General features: G+C 39.5%; 1 protein-coding gene across 10 annotated transcripts in view; it reads left to right on the plus strand.

Moving 5' to 3' along the window:
* Window positions 1-25,665, plus strand: part of LOC126297923 (dual specificity protein phosphatase CDC14AB-like) — a 189,789-nt gene that overhangs the window by 87,643 nt on the left and 76,481 nt on the right. For all 10 annotated transcript variants that reach the window (XM_049989241.1, XM_049989245.1, XM_049989239.1 and 7 more), the window contains one exon: window positions 19,704-19,833. In XM_049989241.1, coding sequence (XP_049845198.1) covers window positions 19,704-19,833 — 130 coding nt within the window. The remainder of the gene's footprint in view (window positions 1-19,703; window positions 19,834-25,665) is intronic.

The raw sequence follows: 25,665 nt of genomic DNA on the forward strand, positions 1-25,665 counted from the left end.
TAAAATGATACACTTTTCCTATTATGTGTACGTCTTGACAAAAGCAATAGTACATCCACTGTCTTTTATAATAATCATTTATGACTCGCATTGAGTTTGCGTATTTGATGCAAAAGGGGTGCTCAAATGTATCTGGATCCTTCATATGGTTGCAATAACAAATAACATTAAAATAATGTAAGCTGCCTAAATACTTACCAATCACTGTAGTATGTATGTGGTATGTCACAGCATGTCCACAAACACTAAAGAAAGATGAGTTACGGCAAACGATAAATGCCACTTAGCTCAGAGTCACTCCCTTCCCCAACAGTGTCGTTATCTATTGTACAGTCTGTGGAAGAGTTGCCAGAATGTTCTAAGGGTATTATTATATTTTCTGTACTACTCTTTACACTCATGTGACTTCCAGACTGTTTTTAAAGAGCCTTTTCTGTGTAATGTGCGACATTGTTCCACATCGCTGGCATTATTTCTGTCACTGCTTCCTTTGAAAGTTTCTATATTTCTGCCATGACGAAGCTTTTATGATTTGTTGCTATGTAATGTTTGATCTGCACCAAAATCATGATAATGGCATAAAAGCAGCAGTGTTATGGTGGAAGCATAAGAACCTTTTGAATGTGTTGTTTAGCCACCATTTCACAACATACTGTTGAAACTGTGGCTTATTTTGTTCCACTAGTTCCATGAGTGCCATCTTATACAAATCATCCTGAACTTTCACATGGTTACAGTTTAATCATTCAGCAATGTTGGCTTCTTTTGTTGTCATTGTTGGAGCTGTATCTTTAATAACTGAATAGGTTGGGGCATTGTTCATTAGAATGACAGACTGCCAATTTAAGGTTTCCAGTAGCTGCCCCCCCCCCCCCCCCCCTAACCACTTCAGAATAATGTTGTGCTTAATCTTGTCATGGTTGTTGCTTGTTTTCCTCAATTTTTAAACCAGTTGGCAGTTCGTTATGAAACCAGGTAATGTTCTAGCATGCAAGACAATAATTCTTGTGCACTTTCCCATGGCAACAAGTGATACTTCCACATACACTGCCATCCACTCTATTCTGACAGAATAACTGGTGTCTATTCATATTTAATTTAGCCTTCATTCTTACCAAATGAACCTGTAATGAAATGTGCTGTTCTTTTTTTTTGGATCTTTTCTATTACTTCTATCAATCCTACCTGGGGTGGATCCCAAACTGACAAGCAGTATATTAAAGTATTGGTGAAGGAAGGGTTTTGTAAGGTACCTCCTTTGTTGGTGGACTACATTTCCTAAGGATTATTCCAGTGAATCTCAGTCTGGCATCTGTCTTATCTGTGATTAGTTTTATGGTGTCATTACACTTCAGTTTGCTATGTACATATACTTCTAGATTTTTAAGGGATGTCAATGTTTCCAGTGATTTTTCTGCAATCATGTAATACTACAACAATGGGTCTTTCACTCTATTTATGAGCAGTATGTTACCTTTGTTTACGTTGAGTGTCAGTTGCCACTCCCTGCACCAATTGTCAATCCTGTGCAGGTCTTCCTGCTTTTTGCTACAATTTTCTAGCATTGAAACTTTACTGTATACAACAGCATCGTCCACAAAAAGCCTCATGGAGTTTCTGATGTTATTCACTGGGTAATTTATATATTTTGTGAAAAGTAATGGTCCAGTAACACTGCCTTGGGGATATGCCTGAAGTTACTTTTAAGTCTGAAGATTTCTCTGTGTTGAGAAAGACACGTTGTGTTCTGTTTGCTAGAAACTCTTCAATCCAGTCACACAGCTGGCCTGATATTCCATACACTCATATTTACTTCATTAGACAGTAATGCGGAACTGTATCGAATGCCTTCTGGAAGTCAAGGAACATGGCGTCAACCTGAGCAACATTAGGTACTGCTTTCTGGGTTTCATGGATGATATGAATACACTGGTTTCACATGATTGTTGTTTTCAGAACCCATTTCATTTCCTACAGAGATTTTTCAGTGTTCGGAATTATCATAATATGCAAGCATAAAACATGATCCAGAAGTCTATAACAGACTGACGTCGGGGATGGATGCATGTAGTTTAGTGTGCCTGTTCAATGATCCTTGTTGAAAATTGAAATGACGTGCACTTTTTTCCAATTATTATGACTGTTTTGTTCTTTCAGTACACTGCTGTTAGAAGAGGAGCAAGTTCGTTTGCACACTATGCACAGAATCTTATTGTTATCCCATCAGGTTCAGTAGCCTTTCATCTGTTGAGCAAGTTTAGTTCCTTTTCTATTCCATGGTCACTTACTTAGTAACTGTCATTTTGACATTGGTATGACCATTTAAAAGAGGAACTACAAGGTGATCTTTTTTAGTGAAACAGTTTTCAAAAAGACAGCTAGTATTTTGTCCTTCTCTTTGTCAACCTCTGTTTCGAAGCCATTATGGTCACAGAGTGCCCGAACATGTGGCTTCAATCAGTTTCTGATTGGTTTGATTGGATTTAATCTAGTAGACAAACCAACAGTGGTCCTAGGATTCTGGCCACATGGAGCAGCCGCGCGGTGTGAGGCGCCTTGTTGCGGTCCATGTGGCTCCCCCTGTCAGAGGTTCGAGTCCTCCCTCAGGCATGGGTGTGTGTGTTGTCCTTAGTGTAAGTTAGATTAAGTAGTGGGTAAGCTTAGGGACCGATGGCCTCAGCAGTTTGATCCCATAAGACCTTACCACAAAGTTCTTAGGCTCCTGTTGCACACACTGACACTATGTTTATTGTGCGGTATTTCTCCCAGTCATTCTAGTAAAGCCAGCCAGTACCCTTGAAGAGTGGTAGGAGACCCTTTACTAGGTCTTTGTTAGACACAATTTCTTCATAAATTGGTGACCCAAATATTTTGTGTATTTTTCAAACTGTTTCTAAATTTGATGTAAGACTAAATCGCAGGATTTTCTGTCAAGTCAGTTGATAAAATTTTACTTTAAAGTGTATTGAACACTTCATGTGTGGGTCTCTGTATGCTAATTTTGTGTGTCTGTGAGGCTTTTGCTACATTTGAATTTGCTGTGAAGCTATCTTTGCTTTTGTAACGGGTTTCAGATACAGCTGGTGAACTATGACCAGTCTGTCCCATCTCTTAACTCATATCTGTATAAAGTGTATTGCACAATAATCTTGAACCTTTTCCATTGATGCTCAACGTTGTCAGTGCCGGAGATGGAATTTTTATGTTGATCGTTCCGGTAATCTGAAATCTGTTTCTTGTTGCTCTTGCTGATCAGGATTATCTTCCTACGTTTCTTTATACAAGGGCATGCTTGGAAAACTAATGCCTCTGATTTTTTTTATGGGAAAAGCTTTTTGCATAAAACAAATGCTATAACATTCTACATCTTTATTCTTCATGTCTACATATTTGCAACGCACTGCCTCTAGAGGGCTATTAGTTGTAGCTTGTAGTATGGCAGTGTGTAATGTAACTGTGTTAGTGTGTGAGAAAGAGCCTGCTGTAATAGAGTTTCAAATTGGAAGAGTTCATCCAGACAGGAAGCACCTTCTTCAGCATGGCAATGCCAGACCACACAAGAACGCTGTGACATTTGCAGTAATCTGATGGCTTGGGTTCATTGTCATCAGTCATCTTCCATGTGGTTCTGACTTGGCCCCATCTGGTTTTCTTCTGTTTCCAAAACTTGAAGAAAACTTTGAAGGACTTAACCATAATCAGTACTGGGAACAGTGCTGCAAAATGCTAGCTCTGCTTCCACACTGTGAGTGTGCCAAAGCAGCCAGCTGCTTGTTGTTGGAACTGAGGATGGCCTCTGAAGCCAAGTGGCATGCGTCATTTGTGCCAAAATGAGCCACAATTTGCAGATGAGTTCACCAGTTTGCTCAGTCACTGCTGCCAGAGTCTCCTCCACATCTCAGCCATGGTTCCCCTGGGAAGCAAACAGAGATGATGCAGGTTGTCTTTCCTGACCTGCACACTATTTCCCTAAGGGGCTAAATATGCGCTTAAATTTGAAGCTTCTAAGGTCAAGCAATTGCACCCTCTGCTCTTGCTTGGATCTTTCAGGAAGATCGTCCCCAGTTCCAACATCGAGACATTCTATGCTGGCTCAGGTGCACTTTCAGCAGTGGACAGTACCTCAAATGTAATTTTAAGCTGTTGGGGGAACAGCCGTGTGGCCAATATCCACTTTTGCCTTCCATTCAGAGGTATGTGACTCTTTCACTGTTCATCACTGTTACCATCAGGCATGCATTAACTGATCAGAACATGCAAAACAGAAGGGGGTACAACATCAGGGATTGTCCCAGGTGACGCTATAGGCTCCAGTGGTACAAAATCATTTGTTTCTGACACCCCACTGCAACCACAGCATGGGGCAGCAACCTGTAGCCTGTCGACTGTGGCAAATGTGTCTTCCATCTGTCTAAGGACAGTGGCCAAATACCTCTGCATTTGTTCACAACAGGCGTATTCCCTGACCATCTCTAATTAATGTTAGTCTTTACCACAAGGAATATAATACTAACCCAAGGAGTTTTTGGGTGCAATCTAAGTTCTGCTACTACGCTATGCGCTAAAATTTATGCGAAAACTTATAATTAGTTAATATACACTACTCAGGTGAGTAGAATACACAGATACAGTTCACTTCTTCACAGAAGCCTGTGAGACAAATATACTAGACTAAATCTTGCGTATAATCAGAAACTACTGCTTCTGGTATGTACGCTCATCTGCAGCTATGGCTAATATTAATTGTGATGACAGGGTCTTCAACTGTTTGGTAGTTTTGAATACACTTTTGCACTGCTTGTTTTGCTCCTTTATCTCAGAATTGCAGTGCCACACCCAGCTTACATCCATGGCTGTTTGGTGGCTGGAAAAGTAAATTCGGTTAGCTTGCATACACCACTGGTCATAGGTTTTCGGTCACCCATGTTAAAAACTATGTCCTTCATTTCAATGTACAGTTGCATTGTATAAACTAAATAGGTAACAAAATAAATATTTAAACTATCATTAAATGCAGTGCAATATGGTTTACATTTTAGACTCTTCAAAGTATCCACCCTTTGCCCTCAGAGCAGCTGCACAAACTCTTGGCTTTCTGGAGGTAATATTTTGTAATGTTTTTGTATCTATTGCAGTCCAGTACATCTGTAAATTATTTCATAAATCAACAAACTTAGATGACCTCAGTTTTATGACCTCCCTGTCAAGTTTACCTTATAAATGCTCAATGGTATTTAAGTCAGGTGACTGATGTGGCCATATGATATTCTTCAGTTCCCCTTATTTCTCTTTTGTATCGAAATAATCTCTGCACAATGTAGGAGCATATTTCAGATTATCTTTCTACTGCAGAACAAACCCACGACTAATAATTCTTTTGCCAGCTGGAACTGATGTTCATCAGTATCCAGTGATATCCTTCCTTCTTTAATATTCCATTAATTCTCATTAGATCACTGAAGTTATCACCCACAAACCGTCCTCACACCATGACCGGCCCTCCACCATACTTCACTGTTGGAGTCACACACTGACTCTTTGTATGTTCTCCACAAAGTCAAGAAACTGACATTCGACGGAGGCTTCCAAATACTTCAAACTTAGGTTTGTCTGTGAATAACACCTTGGACCAATGCTACATGCTCCAGTTTTATGTTGTCGTACCCTTTGCAATCATTTCAGAATATTTTATTCATTTAATGAAAGGTTTGTTGGTTGCTATGCACCCAGTTAAACCTTGTTCACAGAGACTGTTGAGACAGATTGTATCTGCTCACATACTAATTACTTCCTCACAAATTTTAGGTGCAATATGTGTCCTCTGTACACATATGAACTAATCTTCCCTGGAATGAGATTTTCACTCTGCAGCGGAGTGTGCGCTGATAGGAAACTTCCTGGCAGAAAGGCAAAGGTCCCGAGTTAGAGTCTTGGTCGGGCACGCAGTTTTAATCTGCCAGGAAGTTTTAATCTTCCCTGTATGATGTTACTAGAGCTCTTCCAGATCTTGAAACACTTGAATTGGCACCATTTTGCTTGAACCAGTGCAACTTGTATGCCACTGTAGAATGGGCTATGTAAACTTTTACTAGCTGATGCAGAATTACAACTACAACATGTTTTTCAGTTCCAGTTTCCTGCTTCTGTCCCATTAGGAGGTAATACTGTATGAACTTGATCAGGTTTACAAACACAATACTAGACGCGTAGTGTACTGTAAACTAATGCAAAGTGCTTGCTCTACTGACAGTGGAAGAAATGAGGCCTATTTGTATGGAACCGTCTTTGGTAAAGGCATATTAGTGTTGCGGATGCTCATCAGCACCTCTATAAGCATACAACCAGCCAAATACACAACAGAGATGCTTAATCTTTACATGTGTATGCTTGTTTTATCATCAGAATGGGTATATGATAGAATATTAAAAATGAAATCCCTGTTTTAACCAAAAATCCATAGTTCTGATTGGTGAAAACTTTTGACCAATAGTGTAGCTGCAACATTTCTGCAGCTACCTTGGTTTGGCAGATGTTTTGAATGATTTTAAGCAATTGCAGAACCCAGCAGGTTCCAATGTTGTGCACAATCTTGAAAATCGATTCATGACAGATTTTCACTTTTTACACTATCACCGATATTGAGGTATACCATTCTTCAAACACCAGGGCCTCCACTTCTTTTGTGCGACTTGGATCTTTATAGAGAGATGGTCTCCAATTTGTCCTTTGTCATTCAAATTTACATCACCAAAAAGTAAGGGTCCATGCCATGTGGTGGCTCATTGTTACCTTACACTTCCACAAATTGAGTATGGATTGGTGCAGTGTCATTCTTTTTTTGAATGCAGAAAAAGGATTACTGCATGACATTCCCCCTCGCCATTGTTTCGTTTTGTGTTTCCTAGCAGTGCATGGTACATGGATTTCAATGTGTACTAAGACTGCAGACATGTACCTGCATACAGAAAAGTTAAGCACAAGTCTCCGTTTTATGATGTATTACTTGATCCATAAAACTGTGGCTATCAGGCAGTCATGTTTAGGAGTTATGTAGATGACACTTTTGTAGTACAGCCTTGGGGCAAAGTAAAAGTTCATCAATTCTTGGACCGTCTGAATACCATCCATGGGAAGATACCATGGGGCTGGAAATGGACAGATGCCTCATGTTTTTGGATGTTGTGGTTCATAGTGAAACTAATGGCACCCTGGTCCATGGTGTCTTTGGCAAGCCAACACATTGAGAACTGTACCTGTGAGTGGTCAGCTGTCGGCAGCCTGTCAAGACCTCCTACAAACTCCTCAATGCACTAGTACACACCACGCACATGATTGCTGATAAGTATCATCTACCGGAAGAACACCTCAAAAAAAGCTTTTGTAGATAATGGCTATCCACCAAGGAAAATTAGCAAGGCTTTGCAATTTGTACCAAAGTTGACCATTCCACAAAACAAAAGTGAGTGTCCTACCTCATGATGCTGAAGGGAAAAGGTTAAATTCTACGTCTTCCTACCATTCATAGGGAATCTGTCTTCTAAAACACGTCATATCATTACTAAACATAGCGCCAAAGACAGCCGTGTTTTTGGCTCTTTGAAGGATGCACGGGACATTGGCACTATACCTTCTTGTTTTAGCGTGATAAATCTGCTGTGGCAGACCACTGTGTTCAGGCAGCTCACACTGTCGACTACGAAAGTAAGAAAGCATCATCTGCATCCCCATTTTGGAATTTGGTTTTCAGGGAAGCAATTGTAATATGTTTGATGAGTTGTTTAATTGATTGTGGTGATAGGGCTAACTTTGATGAAATAATGGAATCCAGCACTGGCAGTTACTAGTGTTCGTAGACAGTAGTACTGTTCTCCTGTCAAATAGAATTTGTGACACATCATCCTAAACAGAGAGTATCACAGTAGCATATATCTCTGCTGCCCAAGTGATATTTCTTGATCTCTGATTATCTGTATATGCATGCAGAATTGGCTCCGCCTACCAGTACGTAAGATGGGTGGAAGTGTCAAAATAATAGCAAAAGATGAAGTTTGGTTACGACTGAATTCGTACAATTTTTTGGATAAAAATTAATTGTTGTTGTTGTTGTTGTCTTCAGTCCTGAGACTGGTTTGATGCAGCTCTCCATGCTACTCTATCCTGTGCAAGCTGCTTCATCTCCCAGTACCTACTGCAACCTACATCCTTCTGAATTTGCTTAGTGTACTCATCTCTCGGTCTCCCTCTACGATTTTTACCCTCCACGCTGCCCTCCAATGCTAAATTTGTGATCCCTTGATGCCTCAAAACATGTCCTACCAACCGATCCCTTCTTCTAGTCAAGTTGTGCCACAAACTTCTCTTCTCCCCAATCCTATTCAATACCTCCTCATTAGTTACGTGATCTATCCACCTTATCTTCAGTATTCTTCTGTAGCACCACATTTCGAAAGCTTCTATTCTCTTCTTGTCCAAACTAGTTATCGTCCATGTTTCACTTCCATACATGGCTACACTCCAAACAAATACTTTCAGAAACGACTTCCTGATACATAAATCTATATTCGATGTTAACAAATTTCTCTTCTTCAGAAACGCTTTCCTTGCCATTGCCAGTCTACATTTTATATCCTCTCTACTTCGACCATCATCAGTTATTTTACTTCCTAAATAGCAAAACTCCTTTACTACTTTAAGTGTCTCATTTCCTAATCTAATTCCCTCAGCATCACCCGATTTAATTTGACTACATTCCATTATCCTCGTTTTGCTTTTGTTAATGTTCATCTCCTTTCAAGACACTGTCCATTCCGTTCAACTGCTCTTCCAAGTCCTTTGCCGTCTCTGACAGAATTACAATGTCATCGGCGAACCTCAAAGTTTTTACTTCGTCTCCATGAATTTTAATACCTACTCCAAATTTTTCTTTTGTTTCCTTTACTGCTTGCTCAATATACAGATTGAATAACATCGGGGAGAGGCTACAACCCTGTCTCACTCCTTTCCCAACCACTGCTTCCCTTTCATGCCCCTCGACTCTTATTACTGCCATCTGGTTTCTGTACAACTTATAAATAGCCTTTCGCTCCCTGTATTTTACCCCTGCCACCTTTAGAATATGAAAAAGAGTATTCCAGTCAACATTGTCAAAAGCTTTCTCTAAGTCTACAAATGCTAGAAACGTAGGTTTGCCTTTTCTTAATCTTTCTTCTAAGATAAGTCGTAAGGTCAGTATTGCCTCACGTGTTCCAACATTTCGACGGAATCCAAACTGATCTCCCCGAGGTCTGCATCTACCAGTTTTTCCATTCGTCTGTAAAGAATTCGCGTTAGTATTTTGCAGCTGTGACTTATTAGACTGATAGTTCGGTAATTTTCACATCTGTCAGCACCTGCTTTCTTTGGGATTGGAATTATTATATTCTTCTTGAAGTCTGAGGGTATTTCGCCTGTCTCATACATCTTGCTCACCAGCTGGTAGAGTTTTGTCATGACTGGCTCTCCCAAGGCCGTCAGTAGTTCTAATGGAATGTTGTCTACTCCGGGGGCCTTGTTTCGACTCAGGTCTTTCAGTGCTCTGTCAAACTCTTCACGCAGTATCGTATCTCCCATTTCGTCTTCATCTACATCCTCTTCTATTTCCATAATATTGTCCTCAAGTACATCGCCCTTGTATAAGCCTTCTATATACTCCTTCCACCTTTCTGCCTTCCCTTCTTTGCTTAGAACTGGGCTGCCATCTGAGCTCTTGATATTCATACACGTGGTTCTCTTTTCTCCAAAGGTGTCTTTAATTTTCCTGTAGGCAGTATCTATCTTACCCCTAGTGAGATAAGCTTCTACATCCTTACATTTGTCCTCTAGCCATCCCTGTTTAGCCATTTTGCACTTCCTGTTGATCTCATTTTTGAGACGTTTGTATTCCTTTTTGCCTGCTTCATTTACTGCATTTTTATATTTTCTCCTTTCATCAATTAAATTCAATATTTCTTCTGTTACCCAAGGATTTCTAGCAGCCCTCGTCTTTTTACCTACTTTATCCTCTGCTGCCTTCACTACTACATCCCTCAGAGCTACCCATTCTTCTTCTACTGTATTTCTTTCCCCTATTCCTGTCAATTGTTCCCTTATGCTCTCTCTGAAACTCTGTACAACCTCTAGTTCTTTCAGTTTATCCAGGTCCCATCTCCTTAATTTCTCACATTTTTGCAGTTTCTTCAGTTTTAATCTACAGGTCATAACCAATAGATTGTGGTCAGAGTCCACATCTGCCCCTGGAAATGTCTTACAACTTAAAACCTGGTTCCTAAATCTCTGTCTTACCATTATATAATCTATCTGATACCTTTTAGTATCTCCAGGATTCTTCCACGTATACAACCTTCTTTCATGATTCTTAAACCAAGTGTTAGCTATGATTAAGTTGTGCTCTGTGCAAAATTCTACTAGGCGGCTTCCTCTTTCATTTCTTAGCCCCAATCCATATTCACCTACTATGTTTCCTTCTCTCCCTTTTCCTACACTCGAATTCCAGTCACCCATTATTATTAAATTTTCGTCTCCCTTCACTATCTGAATAATTTCTTTTATTTCATCGTACATTTCTTCAATTTCTTCATCATCTGCAGAGCTAGTTGGCATATAAACTTGTACTACTGTAGTAGGTGTGGGCTTCGTATCTATTTTGGCCACAATAATGCGTTCACTGTGCTGTTTGTAGTAGCTTACCCGCATTCCTATTTTCCTATTCATTATTAAACCTACTCCTGCATTACCCCTATTTGATTGTGTGTTTATAACCCTGTAGTCACCTGACCAGAAGTCTTGTTCCTCCTGCCACCGAACCTCACTAATTCCCACTATATCTAACTTTAACCTATCCATTTCCCTTTTTAAATTTTCTAACCTACCTGCCCGATTAAGGGATCTGACATTCCACGCTCCGATCCGTAGAATGCCAGTTTTCTTTCTCCTGATAACGACATCCTCCTGAGTAGTCCCCGCCCGGAGATCCGAATGGGGGACTATTTTACCTCCGGAATATTTTACCCAAGAGGATGCCATCATCATTTAACCATACAGTAGAGCTGCATGTCCTCGGGAAAAATTACGGCTGTAGTTTCCCCTTGCTTTCAGCCGTTCGCAGTACCAGCACAGCAAGGCCGTTTTGGTTAATGTTGCAAGGCCAGATCAGTCAATCATCCAGACTGTTGCCCCTGCAACTACTGAAAAGGCTGCTGCCCCTCTTCAGGAACCACACGTTTGTCTGGCCTCTCAACAGATACCCCTCCGTTGTGGTTGCACCTATGGTACGGCCATCTGTATCGCTGAGGCACGCAAGCCTCCCCACCAACGGCAAGGTCCATGGTTCATGGGGGCAAAAAAAAAAAAAAAAAAAAAAAAAAAAAAAAAAAAAAAATAAAAAAAAAAAAAAAAAAAAAAATTAATTACATAACTTTATTTTTTCTAGGTGATAATGAAAATCTTAAGGCTGCTCATAGATTTACATGAGGCACCTGACATTATACATACCATGCTTAACTTATTATGAGAAAACTAGTTACCTATTAAGATAAGTCAGTTTGACAGAACGTGCTTAGGACAAACATTCTTTAAGGTTGGAACAAATTTAGAAAACGCTGAGCAGTTGGAGATATAATTACCAGAATTCCAACCAAGAGAAATAAAAGTTATAGTAAATGTATCCAATGTTGCCTATTCGGATGACTTTGTCCTAATGAGTGAAAACAGACACCACATTATTGACACGACATTTAATACAGAAATGTAGCACTATAGGTGAGACTGCAAATTAGTGAAGGGAAAACAAATTTACTTAATTATGAGAAGATGGACAATAGAAAGGCAGCTCTAGTAGTCAATGATGTGACGTTCAAGAGAAAAGTAATTTAAAATCCCTGGTAAGCCTTTTGATTCAATACAGTAGTGTGAAAGTGAAGTTAATGTAAAACAGGCAGCTGCTAATAGAACATAGTTTAGTCATGTATTAAGAAACAGATCACTCAGATAAAGTACAGGGTGACAATTATTGAACTATATGGAAAAAAACATAAATTAGTTACAAACTACGGCATATGCACACTTTATTCAACATGTAAACGTCACTACAGATATTCGGATTTAGGTTGTGACATGTTCTATATGCCTGCCATCATTGGCAATGATATGGCACTGACGAATAGTGAACTTCTGCATGACTCGCTGAAGTGTCGGAACATTGATGCTGTCGATGACCTCCTGAATGGCTGTTACCACCTCAGCAATGGTTTTGAGGTTATTGTTATATGCCTTTCTTTAATATAGCCCCACAAAAAGTAGTCGCGTGTGTTCAGATCCAGAGAATATGGCGGCCAATCGAAGCTTGTGCCCGTGGCCTCTGAGTCCCCCAGAGCCACAATGCAGTTCTCAGAGTCCTCTTCCAGGATATTAAACACTCTGCTTATTCAGTGAGGTCGAGCTCTGTCTTGCATGAAACACATCTTGTTGAAATCAGGGTCACTTTGGATAATGAGGATGAAATCATCATCCAAAAACCTTCACGTACCATTCAGTAGCACCGTACCACCAAGAAATATTGCACCGATTATTCCGTGACTGGACTTTGCACAGTCACCGGTTGAGGGTGAAGAGACTTCTCGATTGTGAAATGTGGATTCTCAGTCCCAAAAATGCGCCAGTTTTGCCTATTGGCGAATCCATCAGTATGAAAGTGGGCTTTGTCGCTAAAACATACATGTGAATACTTATACCCATCATGCCCTGTGGCCAACTGTGCAGTTTTAACATCCTGACAGACTGTTCAGAAGTTATGACGATTTTATTTCATATAGTTCAATAATTGTCACTCTGTATCTAAATTAGACTAAACGTTAACCACCAGGAAGTTTGATGAATGAGTTAGTTTTTCAATATGGACATGGTGAGCAATACAAGCTAGAGATAAAATACCATATGTAGTACTGGTTCCATGAGAACTTCTGTTACACTGATTGGCAGATTATGATCAGAAGTTTCAGAGAGAACAGCATGGTGCTGTGAAATAATCCAAAATGCAAATGTGGAAAATATTAAGAAATACAAAACTAATGGACGAGTACTCATATTCCAGTATCACGAATAAAGTGAAACGGGGACTAAGTTGAACAGGACATGTAGTGATGTCAGAAGGCAGAATGTCACTAGATGCATCCCGAAGAGATGTGAATGGCAGCAGGTGACTAGGCAGGCATGATGAAATTGTTGGAGATACTGAAGAGTGGTACTGGGGGGGGGGGGGGGGGGGGGGGGGGGGGAGGGGGGGGGGTGTTAAATAGACTGAAGAGATGAATGAGTAAGTGGGTTAGTTTGTCACTGTGAAAATGGTGTACAATACAAGGAGGAAATACACCGTATGTTGCTGGGTCAGTGAGAAAGTTGGTTGTAGAGTGGGTGATTCACTTTCTGAGAGTTTTCACTATCCGGATGGTGTCCATCAGTGATGAGAGTATTGTGTCATTTACTGTGTCCATAGTAAGGAGCCCATGAAAACTGGTTATTTGTGGATGATGTTTCCATATACTGCAGCTGGTCATCAAATGTACATGACAGCTAACATCTTGAAGAGCCAGAGCGTATTGTTTACCTTGCTGCCTGAAGTACTTGGTGATTTCCAAGTAAGCTATAAGGAACACCACTTTCATAGAAAGATGTCGTGCTTTAACCAAAGCATCTAAATGATTCCTGAACATGGGAGTTCTGATAACAAATCCATAGGTGGCCCTACATATATAATGTAAGTGGACTTCCTTTATGTATTCCTTCCTCCCCAAATTGTGCTAACAATCTCATACGATGTTGTTCATTGCACTCTTCCGATTAACCCTGTTCTGCAATTTACACTGCAATGAATAACCTTTAATGTCACGTCTTTTATGTTTTAACCAGTCCTGAGGGTACAAACGCACTCGGGGCACAGCATCATTAGAGCATTCCACCGGAGTGGACTGCAGATATTTGCAGCCTCAGGACTGATTAAAAACAGCAAAGAAGTTACCTTAACTGCCGTCCACTGCAGTGAAAAACTACATCACAGGGCTAGTAATGGCTCGTAATGCAATCCCGTGTGCAGCCAGTATTGCATCATTGTGCTGTTTCGTGCATCTAATGCGAAATTACTACAGGTAATCATCTCCACCCATATGTGACTCTGCTTATGATTAGATCCAGCAATTGTGTACTACAGATAAATCCACAGAGTTGTCACATACTGTCAGAAGTGGGAAATTATGGAGGCTAATGTGTAGTGTTGTTACAAGAAAATAATAAATCAGTAGTAATAAAAGTGAAGGTCATTGTAAATCCTGAACCATCGATAAATAATGGCCATTTTGATTCTGCACTGAAAATATAGCCAGCAACAGAAACAGTATTGAGAATGCAATGGAAATAGTTTCCACATCTGATGGACAGACTTTCCTCTGTCCACTAGTCATTTCCAGTGGGTGTATTGCTCAATACTGCTCTCACTCTGTCTCACCACTCGTCAGCAAAGAGTTTTATGCTAATCTTTCATCATGGATGTTTACTATATTTAGCTAAAGTGTGCATAAGCTTTGATACACTCCATAAGACTTCACTTGTATAGAGTGACAGTTATTTATATGATGAGGCGTTTTCCATATTGGCATGCTTCTCAATGCTCATATCATCGTATCTTCTGCCATTGCACTGATTTTTGTGACAATGTGTACATCTCTTAAGACCTTGCCACCAAGGCGCACAATACTAACCCTATGCAGAGGCACCTATATTGACTGACATACTGTTGCCCATACTATCATCTGCCTTTTGATCTGTAGCTCGTACAGATGAAGAAGTTGATGAGAATATTGCTAGAGCAGTGTATGCAAAAGGTGTACCACAATTGAATCTAAATACTGACAAAATACCTTCCAGGAGATACAACCTATTATGACCCACGTACAAGCCATGTGCTTGGAAGTGGTCCTCTATATTCATTGCTTTTATAAAGAGGCAGTGCTTGAAATATGCAGGGTGGAGGCAACATTTTACATCAACAATTTCCACATATTGTAGGCATAGATTGCATAACACACAGCATCAGGCTACGTATAAAAGACATTATGGTTCTAGAAGTAGTTCATGAACTTACCTGTGTAGCCCAAAAGATGATTAAAGCTGTGAAGTAAAGCTCTGCATTTATCCAGTGCAGTATTGCAGGAAAGAGAAATACATTAAATCATGTGTCACACTCAAACTGCCATCTTAAATATGTAGCCATATGTTTTAGTAGCTTATTAAAGAACAGGGAAGCTATACTGCAAACAGTTGTTTGTCTCAATGGGCAGTTTGGGAAGACCATGAACACTGCTGTGCTACAGGCTGAGACATAGCATAAGCTGGAAGAGGCTTTGTGGTTACTGAAACCTATGCACGATGCTATAAAATAAGATAGTAGCAGACAGTACTGTTTTCTTGGAAGTATAAGAGGATTTTGCTGTCGTTGTAGCTAACATGGGGGCAGTGCTGAAGGAGAATAAAATATTTTCTGGTAAAGACCAATCAATTGTAAAAGCTGCCATGAAATGTAGGAAAGAGTTTATGTGCAAAACAATCCATCCAGTAGCAAACCTTCTGGATCCACAGTGTAAGGGATGAGCTCTTACTGCAAACGGGAAAAGTTGCCAAGGGACTATGTTGCAAGTAATTACTTTAGCTAGATTCCGGAATTGTTATGGCAAATCTGGTGGGATTTTGAGTTGGTGCTGCTTTCTTTTTGAAAGTTTGTCAAGCTCCATTGAGGTTGTGGCGAGGACTGTGCACTGAACAACTTTGGTACACTTTGACATCCAGGATTTTAAGTATACCACAACAACCAGCTGTGACTGAATGCAACTGCTTGCTGCAGTTACATCTTCTAATGCAAGTGTAAAACTGTTGTGTGAAATAAAGGAAAGAAACCATTTAAATAACACTTTCGGATTCAAAATAGTTACTTTACACAATAACTGCTAATTCAGTGCCTGAAATATAGAATATAAACTCCAAAGACATTTTTTCTTATTATGTTACACTTTCTTCATTTCATCCAATTGTAACATTTAAACCCACTGTTAAATTGTTTTAAACCAGTGTTTTGTTTTCAAAACATCTTACTGAACTGTTTTAAACCAGTGGCACGTCTGGATGGATACCAGTGCCTCACAGTCTCCATATTCTTTAAGGATTTGTTTTGTGTTTGTCAATTTATGTACAAGAGACTAAACATTGTGGTTGCAGTTTTTTCAGTAATATTATATCCTTAATTATATCAAAAGGGAAGTGCTCTCAAGAAAATGATAAAATTATGAGACAGAGTTATTGGCTTGTAGTTTGGTTACGGAAAAAATTCAGTACTTCTGATACACACAAATAAAAGTATATGCACTATCCTAGCTTTTGAGGCAGAGGGTTCGTTCCTCTGAGCATAGAGAGGGATGAATTGAGGAAGAATAAGAGAGACAATCAAGTCACTCAAACCTCAGGATGAGAGGAACCCTCCTGATGGCCATGTATGTACTTTTATGTGTGTCAGTTGGGAGTACTGACATTTCTCCTGAATTTAGGAATGGACCAGCCATTCTATCTCACAGTTTTATATTATAACCTTAGATTTTAGTTTTGCAACTATAGTAAAGCAATTTGTTCGGTACAGTGTGTGTGTGTGTCCAACATAGACTTCCACTATGAAGAAGAAGGATCAGAATCAGCTTTCTGATAATAGGTTTCATCCATTAATTACTATAGTCAAGATGAAACTTCAGTAAAGCCAATTTTGGGAATTATCCTTCTGACCTTTAGTGTCATGATCTGCAATTCGTGCATCAGATAAATGTGCTTGCTGTGGTGAACAAGGTGACTGGTCTCTGCTCAAGACCAGTTGTACTCCTAATTTCAGTTTACTCTCTATACCCTTAAGATGCTACTTAATGCCTCAGATGATTTTTCTTATCATGGAAAGAGAAGACTCCTTTTGGAAAATTGTCACCATCTGAGGAAATTTGCAGGTAGATACAGCAGCCAAGGTTGCTTGCAGGTAACAATTACATTCATTGTATGTGGTCACCCATGCTTGTGTCTTACGTGTGCGCTGGACACTGTTCTTTTACACACACATTAATATTGTGAAGGTGGCAGTTCCACTAGTTTAGTGGTGGTAGTAATAATAATATTGTGCGACGAGGGCCTCCCATCGGGTAGGCCGTTAGCCTGGTGCAAGTCTTTCGACTTGATGCTACTTCGGCGACTTGCACGTCAATGGGGATGAAGTGATGATGATTAGGACAACACAACGCCCAGTCCCTGAGCGGAGAAAATCTCTGACCCAGCCGGGAATTGAACCCGGGCCCTTAGGGTTGACAGTCTGTCGTGCTGAGCACTCAGCTACCGGGGGCAGACAGTGGTGCTAGTGATGTGTACTTTTATATTTTAAAAATGGGTATTGTATTCTGAGAAAAGGAACAGCTGTCAGTTTGTATTGGCAGTTGTACTTTATTTTAAATATTGGTGAGATGAGTCAGTTACATGCCTTTCAAATTGTGTTTGGTTTCCAGGTACCAACATAATGTCTCAGGTTTGTCAAATATTAGCTGGCTGATTCAAAGCAACATGAAATGTTCCTTTTGTGGCTTCATTTTAATAAAACTTTTAAGAAGACATCTCCCCAAGCAGCCATGAGACATGTTATTTTAATCGGGGAGGGGGGTGGGGGAGAGAGAGAGTGAGTTTAATTACAAGCTAGGGTGGTATTAAAAAATACAGGATACACATAATTTTCAAATTCTGTTGTAAGAGAACCACTGCTTATGATGACATCACATTTGAACAGCATGTTATTAACACGGGGAAATGTCACGGAAGAAAGATTAACAAAAATTTGACCAGCACGTGTAGCTTTTTCTCATTTTGCATCTGAGACACCCAATGTGGCTGTATCTGTGAAGGACTGCCCAGGGCTGGTAAAGCTCTTTTAAAATAATGGTGACTGTTAACAGGATTCCAAACATGCAAGGTTATGAAGAAGGGCATTGGTCTGATGCCTGTGAAGGACCTGGAGAAAGTGATTACAAAATGAGGACGGACAGATTCTTTTGAAGTGCAATGTGGCAGAGGAAGGAAAACCGTTGATCCAGCACTTGTCAAAGATGGGGCCACAGTATTGAAGGAGGGGTCGAGAGGTTGTGTGCAAACATGCAGTGCATGGGGGAATTGCCTGAACATTGGCTGCGAGTATGATGCATAAAATCCTACAAAACATCCTGCATTGCTTTTCATACAAAATCACCCATGTTCATAAGCTCATGAATTCGTACTGACCTGCCAGCAAGGTAAGCGCTCAGTCTGGAATTTCTTGCTCTCAGGAGCTGGGCTATGAGTGGCTATGGAACATTTTGTGGACAGGCAAAGCCCATTTCCATCTCAAAGGACATACAAATATACAGAATTGCAGAATATAGGCAACAGAAAATCCGCATGCACATCAACCTGTACCAGTTCATTCTGCAAAGGCAGCTGTATGGTGTGGGTTGATGGCACCTGCGGGTTCTGTTACCTGTACTGTCACTGGTGAACACAGTGAGATTTCTTCTGTGCACCAACATCATTCCAGCCCTTCAACAATGTGGATGTGTGTTATCATTTTTGTGCAAGATGGTGCTCCTCCCCACATTACACAGCCAGTGAAGCAGTTCCTGCAGAGGCATTTCGAAAATGTTAGAATTATCAGCTGTCACTTCCCTACAACCTGGCCATCTGGGGCACCTGATCTTAATCCGTGTGACTTCTGGTTGTGGCATTTTCTAAAAGATGTTGTGTTCAGTGCTCCAGTTACAGGCGTAGCTGAATCGAAGGTGTGCATTGTACAGCACGCTCTGAATGTGATCCCAGAGACACTGATATGTTGTGAAAAATGCTGTTTCTCGATTTCAACTTGTGACAGGAAACAGTGAGCAGCAAAGTGAACATGTCTTGCCCCATTCTCAAGACAATTAGAAACTGATATCATTTTGCTTTTTATGCAGTTTTTGTCTCAAGCCAATTAAAAACTGGTGTCATTTTGCCTTTTACACACTTATTTGCCCCCAGGGCAATTAAAAACCTATTTTTCCTACCCAACGTGGTATGGTCTTGAAATTGTTGATGGGCTTACCTAACTAACAGTGCCACAACTGTTGGCTGTCAAACTTGTACACTCATGCACATTGAACAGTATGTGTGGCTTAATGTGCTACTCAAAACCATAGTCTTCTCATTGTGATTCATCCATCATTTTTAGTCAATCCCATTTACATTTAGATGCTTACAATGTCTGTTAATTTCTTTTTGTTCCATGAAGTTTCCCTCTGTCAATAACATGCTGTTCAAATTTTGACATCATTCTGAGCATTGGTTCTCTCTCTATACTGTTTCGAAATTGGAACTTTAATTATGGGCATCACATACTTGTCTTTTTGAGTCAATAAAGCTGTATAGTTTCCAACTTTTAACTTTAGTGGTCATGTGTGATATATGTTTTTTTTCCCTGACAGTTGCCATGGATTATTACTTTTGTGTGTGCTATCTGTTGTATTGACTTCCAAAACCATCTGTTTACATTTGATATTTCAACTCCATCACTGTTCAATAAATGAATTCAATCTTTGTTTCAGGGATGCTTCATTCGGGATAGCAGTGTATAATATCAGCCTTATTGAGTGCTTGTGGGCAGTGTACAAAGCTTTTAGCATGGGATTTTTCAATTTCGAAGATTTTAATGTGGATGAATATGAGTACTATGAGGTTAGTAGCAAACATCTGAAATATTTATTTGTAACTGAATATGGGAATGGCTTAATTTGTGTGTGTTTTTTCATTACATGTTGTGTACCTGTTTGTATATTTACAAGCTGGTATTTAGTTATTAACTTCATCTGATGGTGATATAGGGCAAGTTAACAGTCTCTACCCTAAGAGATGAACTGCACATAAATGACTATTGACTTCAGGTTTCTACTGGTGCATTATCAGCATGTGAACTGGACAGATTGAGCCCAAGCTGCAAGAGTCAGAAGAACTTAAGTGTGGGCTGAGACAGCTTTGAGTATAGCTTTGCCAATGCTTATCACTCTTTGCACTTCCCCTTAAACTATTGTGGCTGTGACAGGCTAGTTTACTGTAGATGGGATGTGAATGCTCTTCTGGCATGTGTAACGTCCCTGGAAGTTTGTATTTTGGCCTGGGTGTGATGATATTGGTTGCAGTGGATTGAGGATAAATCAGCCAGTGGCTTCAGGCCATGGAGCATGCTCATTTGCCTCCATGCAGCACAGGTAGAAGGAGCGCGTTGTCGGAGACACTGGCAATTGTGGGCTATTTTCTCACAATAATACAATCATCATCTTCACAGTCTGAGTCTACTAAATGTAAACAATGAGGCTAATGATTCAAAGCTGCACCATGGTCCCTCATGGTTTCACGTACTGAAGACTATCAGTCCTTGGCTACAGTAAATCCGTTTATTATTCAGAAAGGTGTTGATGCAGTTGCCAGCCCTGTGAGTTCCTGCTCTTGTTTATGCAATGACAATTTGCTTTTGGAGACTACTTTTGATTCTCAAGTGCAACAACAACTTGCAGCTTCACTCCTCCAGGCTACAGTGTTGATGAGGCCCATCGAATGCTGAATTCTGTGTGTGATTTTATTTACACTAGGCTGCTCCATGGTCTGACCGAGGCAGAAATCCAAACTTACCTCTCTGATCAGGGCATCATTGCAGTCCATCGAGTGATGAAAAATGTTGATGCATACTTAGTGCCCACACATACCCTTTTTGTTATGTTTTGATAGAGTAGTGCTTCTATCAAAGACCAAAGTAGACTATAAAGTTATCACAGTTTGACCGCACATTCCGGACCAGTGTCATCTTTACAACCACACTCAAATGTGTAACCTTTGGTAGGGATGCTCTCAAGGGTGATTGTCCGCCTCCTTCACCCCGCTGTATCAATTGCAGTGGTGACCTTGCAGTCTCCTCCCAACATTGCTCTGTATCTTGATGAGCAGGCAAACAGTCTTCTCCTTTGCTGACTTGGAGCTCTTCTTTAATGGTGTCACCATGTGATACCTTCCCTGGCCGACCCCTGTGTCAGTGGTGCACTCCACCAACTGTTTTTCGGCAAGTGATGTCACTTTGGCACTACCACTGGTCTTCCCTTCGTGGGAGCAAGCTCCATGGAACTGAATCTCTTCCAGCGGCTTGGCTGACCACCTCTCGGCATCCCGCTGCAAGGAGCTCACTTTAGCTAGGTTGTGTATTGGGCACTGTCTGTTTGGCCATTGCCATCTGTCAAATGGTAATCCCCCACGACTTTATGCTCATTGTCCTCAACCTTTGACGGATTGCCATTTCCCGATGGAATGACATTTTTTTAGCCACTTACGTTGTCATTTATGTTTTCTATCTGGGTTATCAGCTGTTTTAGCAAACGATGTGTCGTCCGTTTACCCCATTTTACTTTTTATCTGCCATAACAGTGTGACAAAGGACATTAATCTTTAGTTCAGGACCTCCATTGTCTCAGTGGCATACTTTATGGACATTTCTCCAAGTCCCTGTTTTTAGCTGTCGTTCCATCCACTGATTAAGCTTAACATGTAGTCACATATAACCCCTTTTTCATCTTCGTGTTCTGCGATTCTGACATGGGCGTGTATGATCTTAGTTGTGTTTGCACCCTAAAATAAAATGAACAAACCATCTTGACTGACATGATTTGTCTTATTACTTCTATTCTGATATAGTTTGGAGTCAGGTTTTCATAGAGACACATTTTGTTCAATTCTATTGTGAGGATGGTAGAACATAAAACACCAGATTCCATTAAGTATCTTGACTTAAAAATCTCAAATAATAATCAAAAGCTGAAATTTCAGCTTGATAACTAACCATCCCACTGCGAGGGAAAAAACCGCTCTGGAACATATTATGTTAGTTGCAGATCTGTATCTACCATAAGCCAATAATTCCAGAAAATGTTAACATAAGAATAGAAACAAGCCAGCAGTTGACTTTAGAATTTTTAATTTAATATAATGTAACTAAAAGTCTCTGTAACTATTGTTATGTTATCTTTCAGCATTCCTGTTAACATAGATTTAGATCAAAGTAGTTGCCCACACATCAATTGCATTATACGCACACAAAACAGAGTAATTGACTGTGAGTGAAGTATGCCATATCTTTGAGTGAAGATCTTTGGCTGAGGAGTCGGTCACCTTTCTCACCTTCGACTGCATTCCTCGTCTTTGGCCATGTTTCGCACCTTCATCCACATTCTACACTTTTGGCCACCTTTTTAAACATTTTTGTCACCTTTCTTTAACATTTTTGTCACCTTTCTTTAAAACATTTTGGTCGCCTTTCTTTAAAACATTTTGGTCGCCTTTTAGGAAGAAAATAAGTTATTTTCTTTTGTTTCCAACTTTCTATATTCTTGTTCATTCATTTAACTATTTGGACTATTCCAGTGATGAAATTAATAAAATATAACCTGAGGGGCTTCTGAAAATTAAGAAAGATTATTTCTTTTTGATTTTTTGAGTGGTTTTTATGTTTCACAGGACTATTAGTAGTGTCAAATATTCCTCTATTAAAACTGCTTCTATTTTGCTCCAGTACCTAATTTTGCTGTATAGTAACAAAATTGTTGCTGTGATACTGTGTTCAATTTTGAAAATAAACTTTTCAAGAGGGAAAAATGCAAATTCCATAATGACTATCTTGAAAAGACCGTTCGAAAAGTAAAATCTCTGCATAGGGAAAAAGTTAGTGAAAGTGAACTGTTTTACATGGGGGTTCTTGCTCTGTTAACTTTAAGACAAAAGGTTTTTAGACAATTTTAACCACTCACTTTCAACAAAGCGTAAGGACAAATTTGAAACTAAATGTGGAGCACAGAATTTACATTTAGAACTTTAAGATCAGACACTATCTTCGAGTTTGGTACGTACATCAACAATATAGATGTTACGTACCAAGGATAGTTCCATTACTGCTGATTTGACTTAGAAATCAGTGATTTCCAATTACTCTGTGGATTTGTCAAACAATATTTGTAACATTTTTTAGATGATGATCCCTGGTAGTGTTTCCAAACATTTTTCACTTTTGGCTAATAAAGTGTGATACATAGTAACTGATGGACAGGCACCACATTTCCAAGGACATAAGTTAAAAGAAGCATGTTCATCATATTACACATTGAGTTTTGATGAAACTACCAATCTTGAACAGAAATAAGATTGACAAACAACCATTATATTTTGGCTAGACAGTAAGTTTTGCATAACAAAGCATCACCTAAGAACTTTCTTTACTGCCAAATCAGATGGGGACACATTCAATCAGAAATTACGTGAAGCACTATCAGAAGCCAACTTGTCTTTTGCTGGGATCAGACAGACGTATCCCCCGGAAAAGAGTGTTTGGGGTTTTGTGTAGTTATGTCCAGGAGACCTGAGGCAGACAACTTACAAACACTGAAACTTGTAAGAATCATAGAATTTATAATGGCTAGAGATTTAGAACTACTACAGTCCGCTGTAGGCTATGATAAGTAAGCATAGACTACAGTAGTGTTCCTAGTAGCCTTGGTCAGTTTAGATTGTAATGGTATTACATGCACATTAAATACATTGCATACGTATCAGACATTCTCATTTCAACCCATTTGTTTGTGTTTGCGACCAGGGTCTTGTTAGACTTCCCTAGAAACCAGAAGTGGTGAACTGCATAGAAACTGAGTGAGGATCTGTAAAGGGCCACATAACCTATGGAATATTTTTATTCTAGGTAGTTATCCTCCTGTCTGTTATTATAAAAGTAAACAGAATTTGTAGCAAAATTGAAACTGTCGATGTTTAGTTCAGGTTTTATTAGAAAATTGTTGATTCGTTACCTGAAACAAAGGAATTTTTTTTTTACAGTACAAAGTCATAATATAGCGTTAGAAAATGCAATTTCCTCAAAACCCACGAGTAAAACACCACTTCACTGCTTCGTTGAGCTTATATAAAACATGTAGAAGTCATTGCTGAACAACTTATGCATTTATCAATTATAACAGGAAACTCTCATTCTGTTGAGTACAAAATAACAACAGTAATTATGTTTGCATGAAAAGTAATTGCTTTGGTTAAATAAAAGTCCACAGTTTATGCGAGCAGCTAATTTTTATTACTTATAAAATGTGATTTACATTTTGTAAGAATATAAAATACACAATGGACAGACACACAACAATGTGTGGTTCTAATTATGTCCAAAACAAACAGACAAAAAACAAAGAGAAGTTGTCAGCTCCCAGCTTCTCTCATGAATTCATTTATGTTTCTTTCCTTACCAATCCTACTGGTAATCCTAACATTTACTACGTCATTGTGTACTGTACCAAAACTGTCGAATCCTGGGATTTGTAGAGCTCAATTCTAATAATGGTGTGGTTCAGTGAAGAAGCATCCAAATTTCTTGTCAATATTTACCATTATTTTGATGCTTGGCCTATTTACTGAGAAGAATTTGTTGGACTTCATACTAAGTTTAACATTCCACATCACAAGTTCTGTAGCCATATGACCACAAGGTGGCTTGATTTAGAACCTTCGGCCAATAGGATTTTGGAACAGTGGGATTACATTCAGTAATACATTTCTAAGCATGTACCTCATTCTGCAATTTTTCTGTCCAGATCATACAATGTAATTGTGAAAGCTTTAAAAAAATCTTCAATGAGAGCAAACTTAGTTCATAATTTCATCTGCAGAACTATTCAATAAGTTCACACAACATTTTCAAAGACAGACATGTGTGATTGACAAATTGCATATAGAAACAGAAAATATACTGCAAACCTTTTTGGCTTGTGTTTTGAAGATTTATGCTTTCAGAAAACTTCTGACTATTTCTGAAGTTCTTCATAATGAACCTTTACATTGGGTAATCTGCTTTCTCACGAAGAACCTACCATGCGATGCGGCACCAGAGGTTAGCATACCAGACTCACATTCAGCAGGTCAGCATTTCAGATCAGCATATGGCCCTCCAGGTTTAGGTTTTCCATTATTTCCCTAAATCACTCCAGGCAAATATTGAGACGGTTTATTTGCAAGTGTACAGCTGATTTCCTTCCCCATCCTTGAAACAGTCTGAGCTTGTGCTTCATTTCTGGTGACCTCGATGTCAGTGGGATACGAAACCCCTAATCTTCCTTCCATTGTTCTTGAATAACTAGTAGTTAGTGGACAAATAAACAAAGAGCTTAGTAAACTGGAAGACTATGAGATGTTGTGGTTTCTAAAGAATGCCCAAAAGCATTACATTGCAGCTTGGATGTAATGGAAAAGACTTGCTTATCGAGTGCACCACTGAAAGTTTTTGGTTTTTAGACTCAAAGAAAGAATAAAGAGCAGAAGCTGTAGTGACAAGTTAAAGGCTGCAAAAATGGTTCTGTTCAATATCTGGCAGGATTATTTATTAGATGAGCGGAAGGTTCTACAGTTTGAAAAGGATGACCTGGCCTTAGATAAAGGTATTGACAATTACTGGCGAAGCAGCAGATCTCAAAAAGATACTCA

Source organism: Schistocerca gregaria, chromosome X, assembly GCF_023897955.1.
Source record: "Schistocerca gregaria isolate iqSchGreg1 chromosome X, iqSchGreg1.2, whole genome shotgun sequence".
Classification (NCBI taxonomy): domain Eukaryota; kingdom Metazoa; phylum Arthropoda; class Insecta; order Orthoptera; family Acrididae; genus Schistocerca; species Schistocerca gregaria.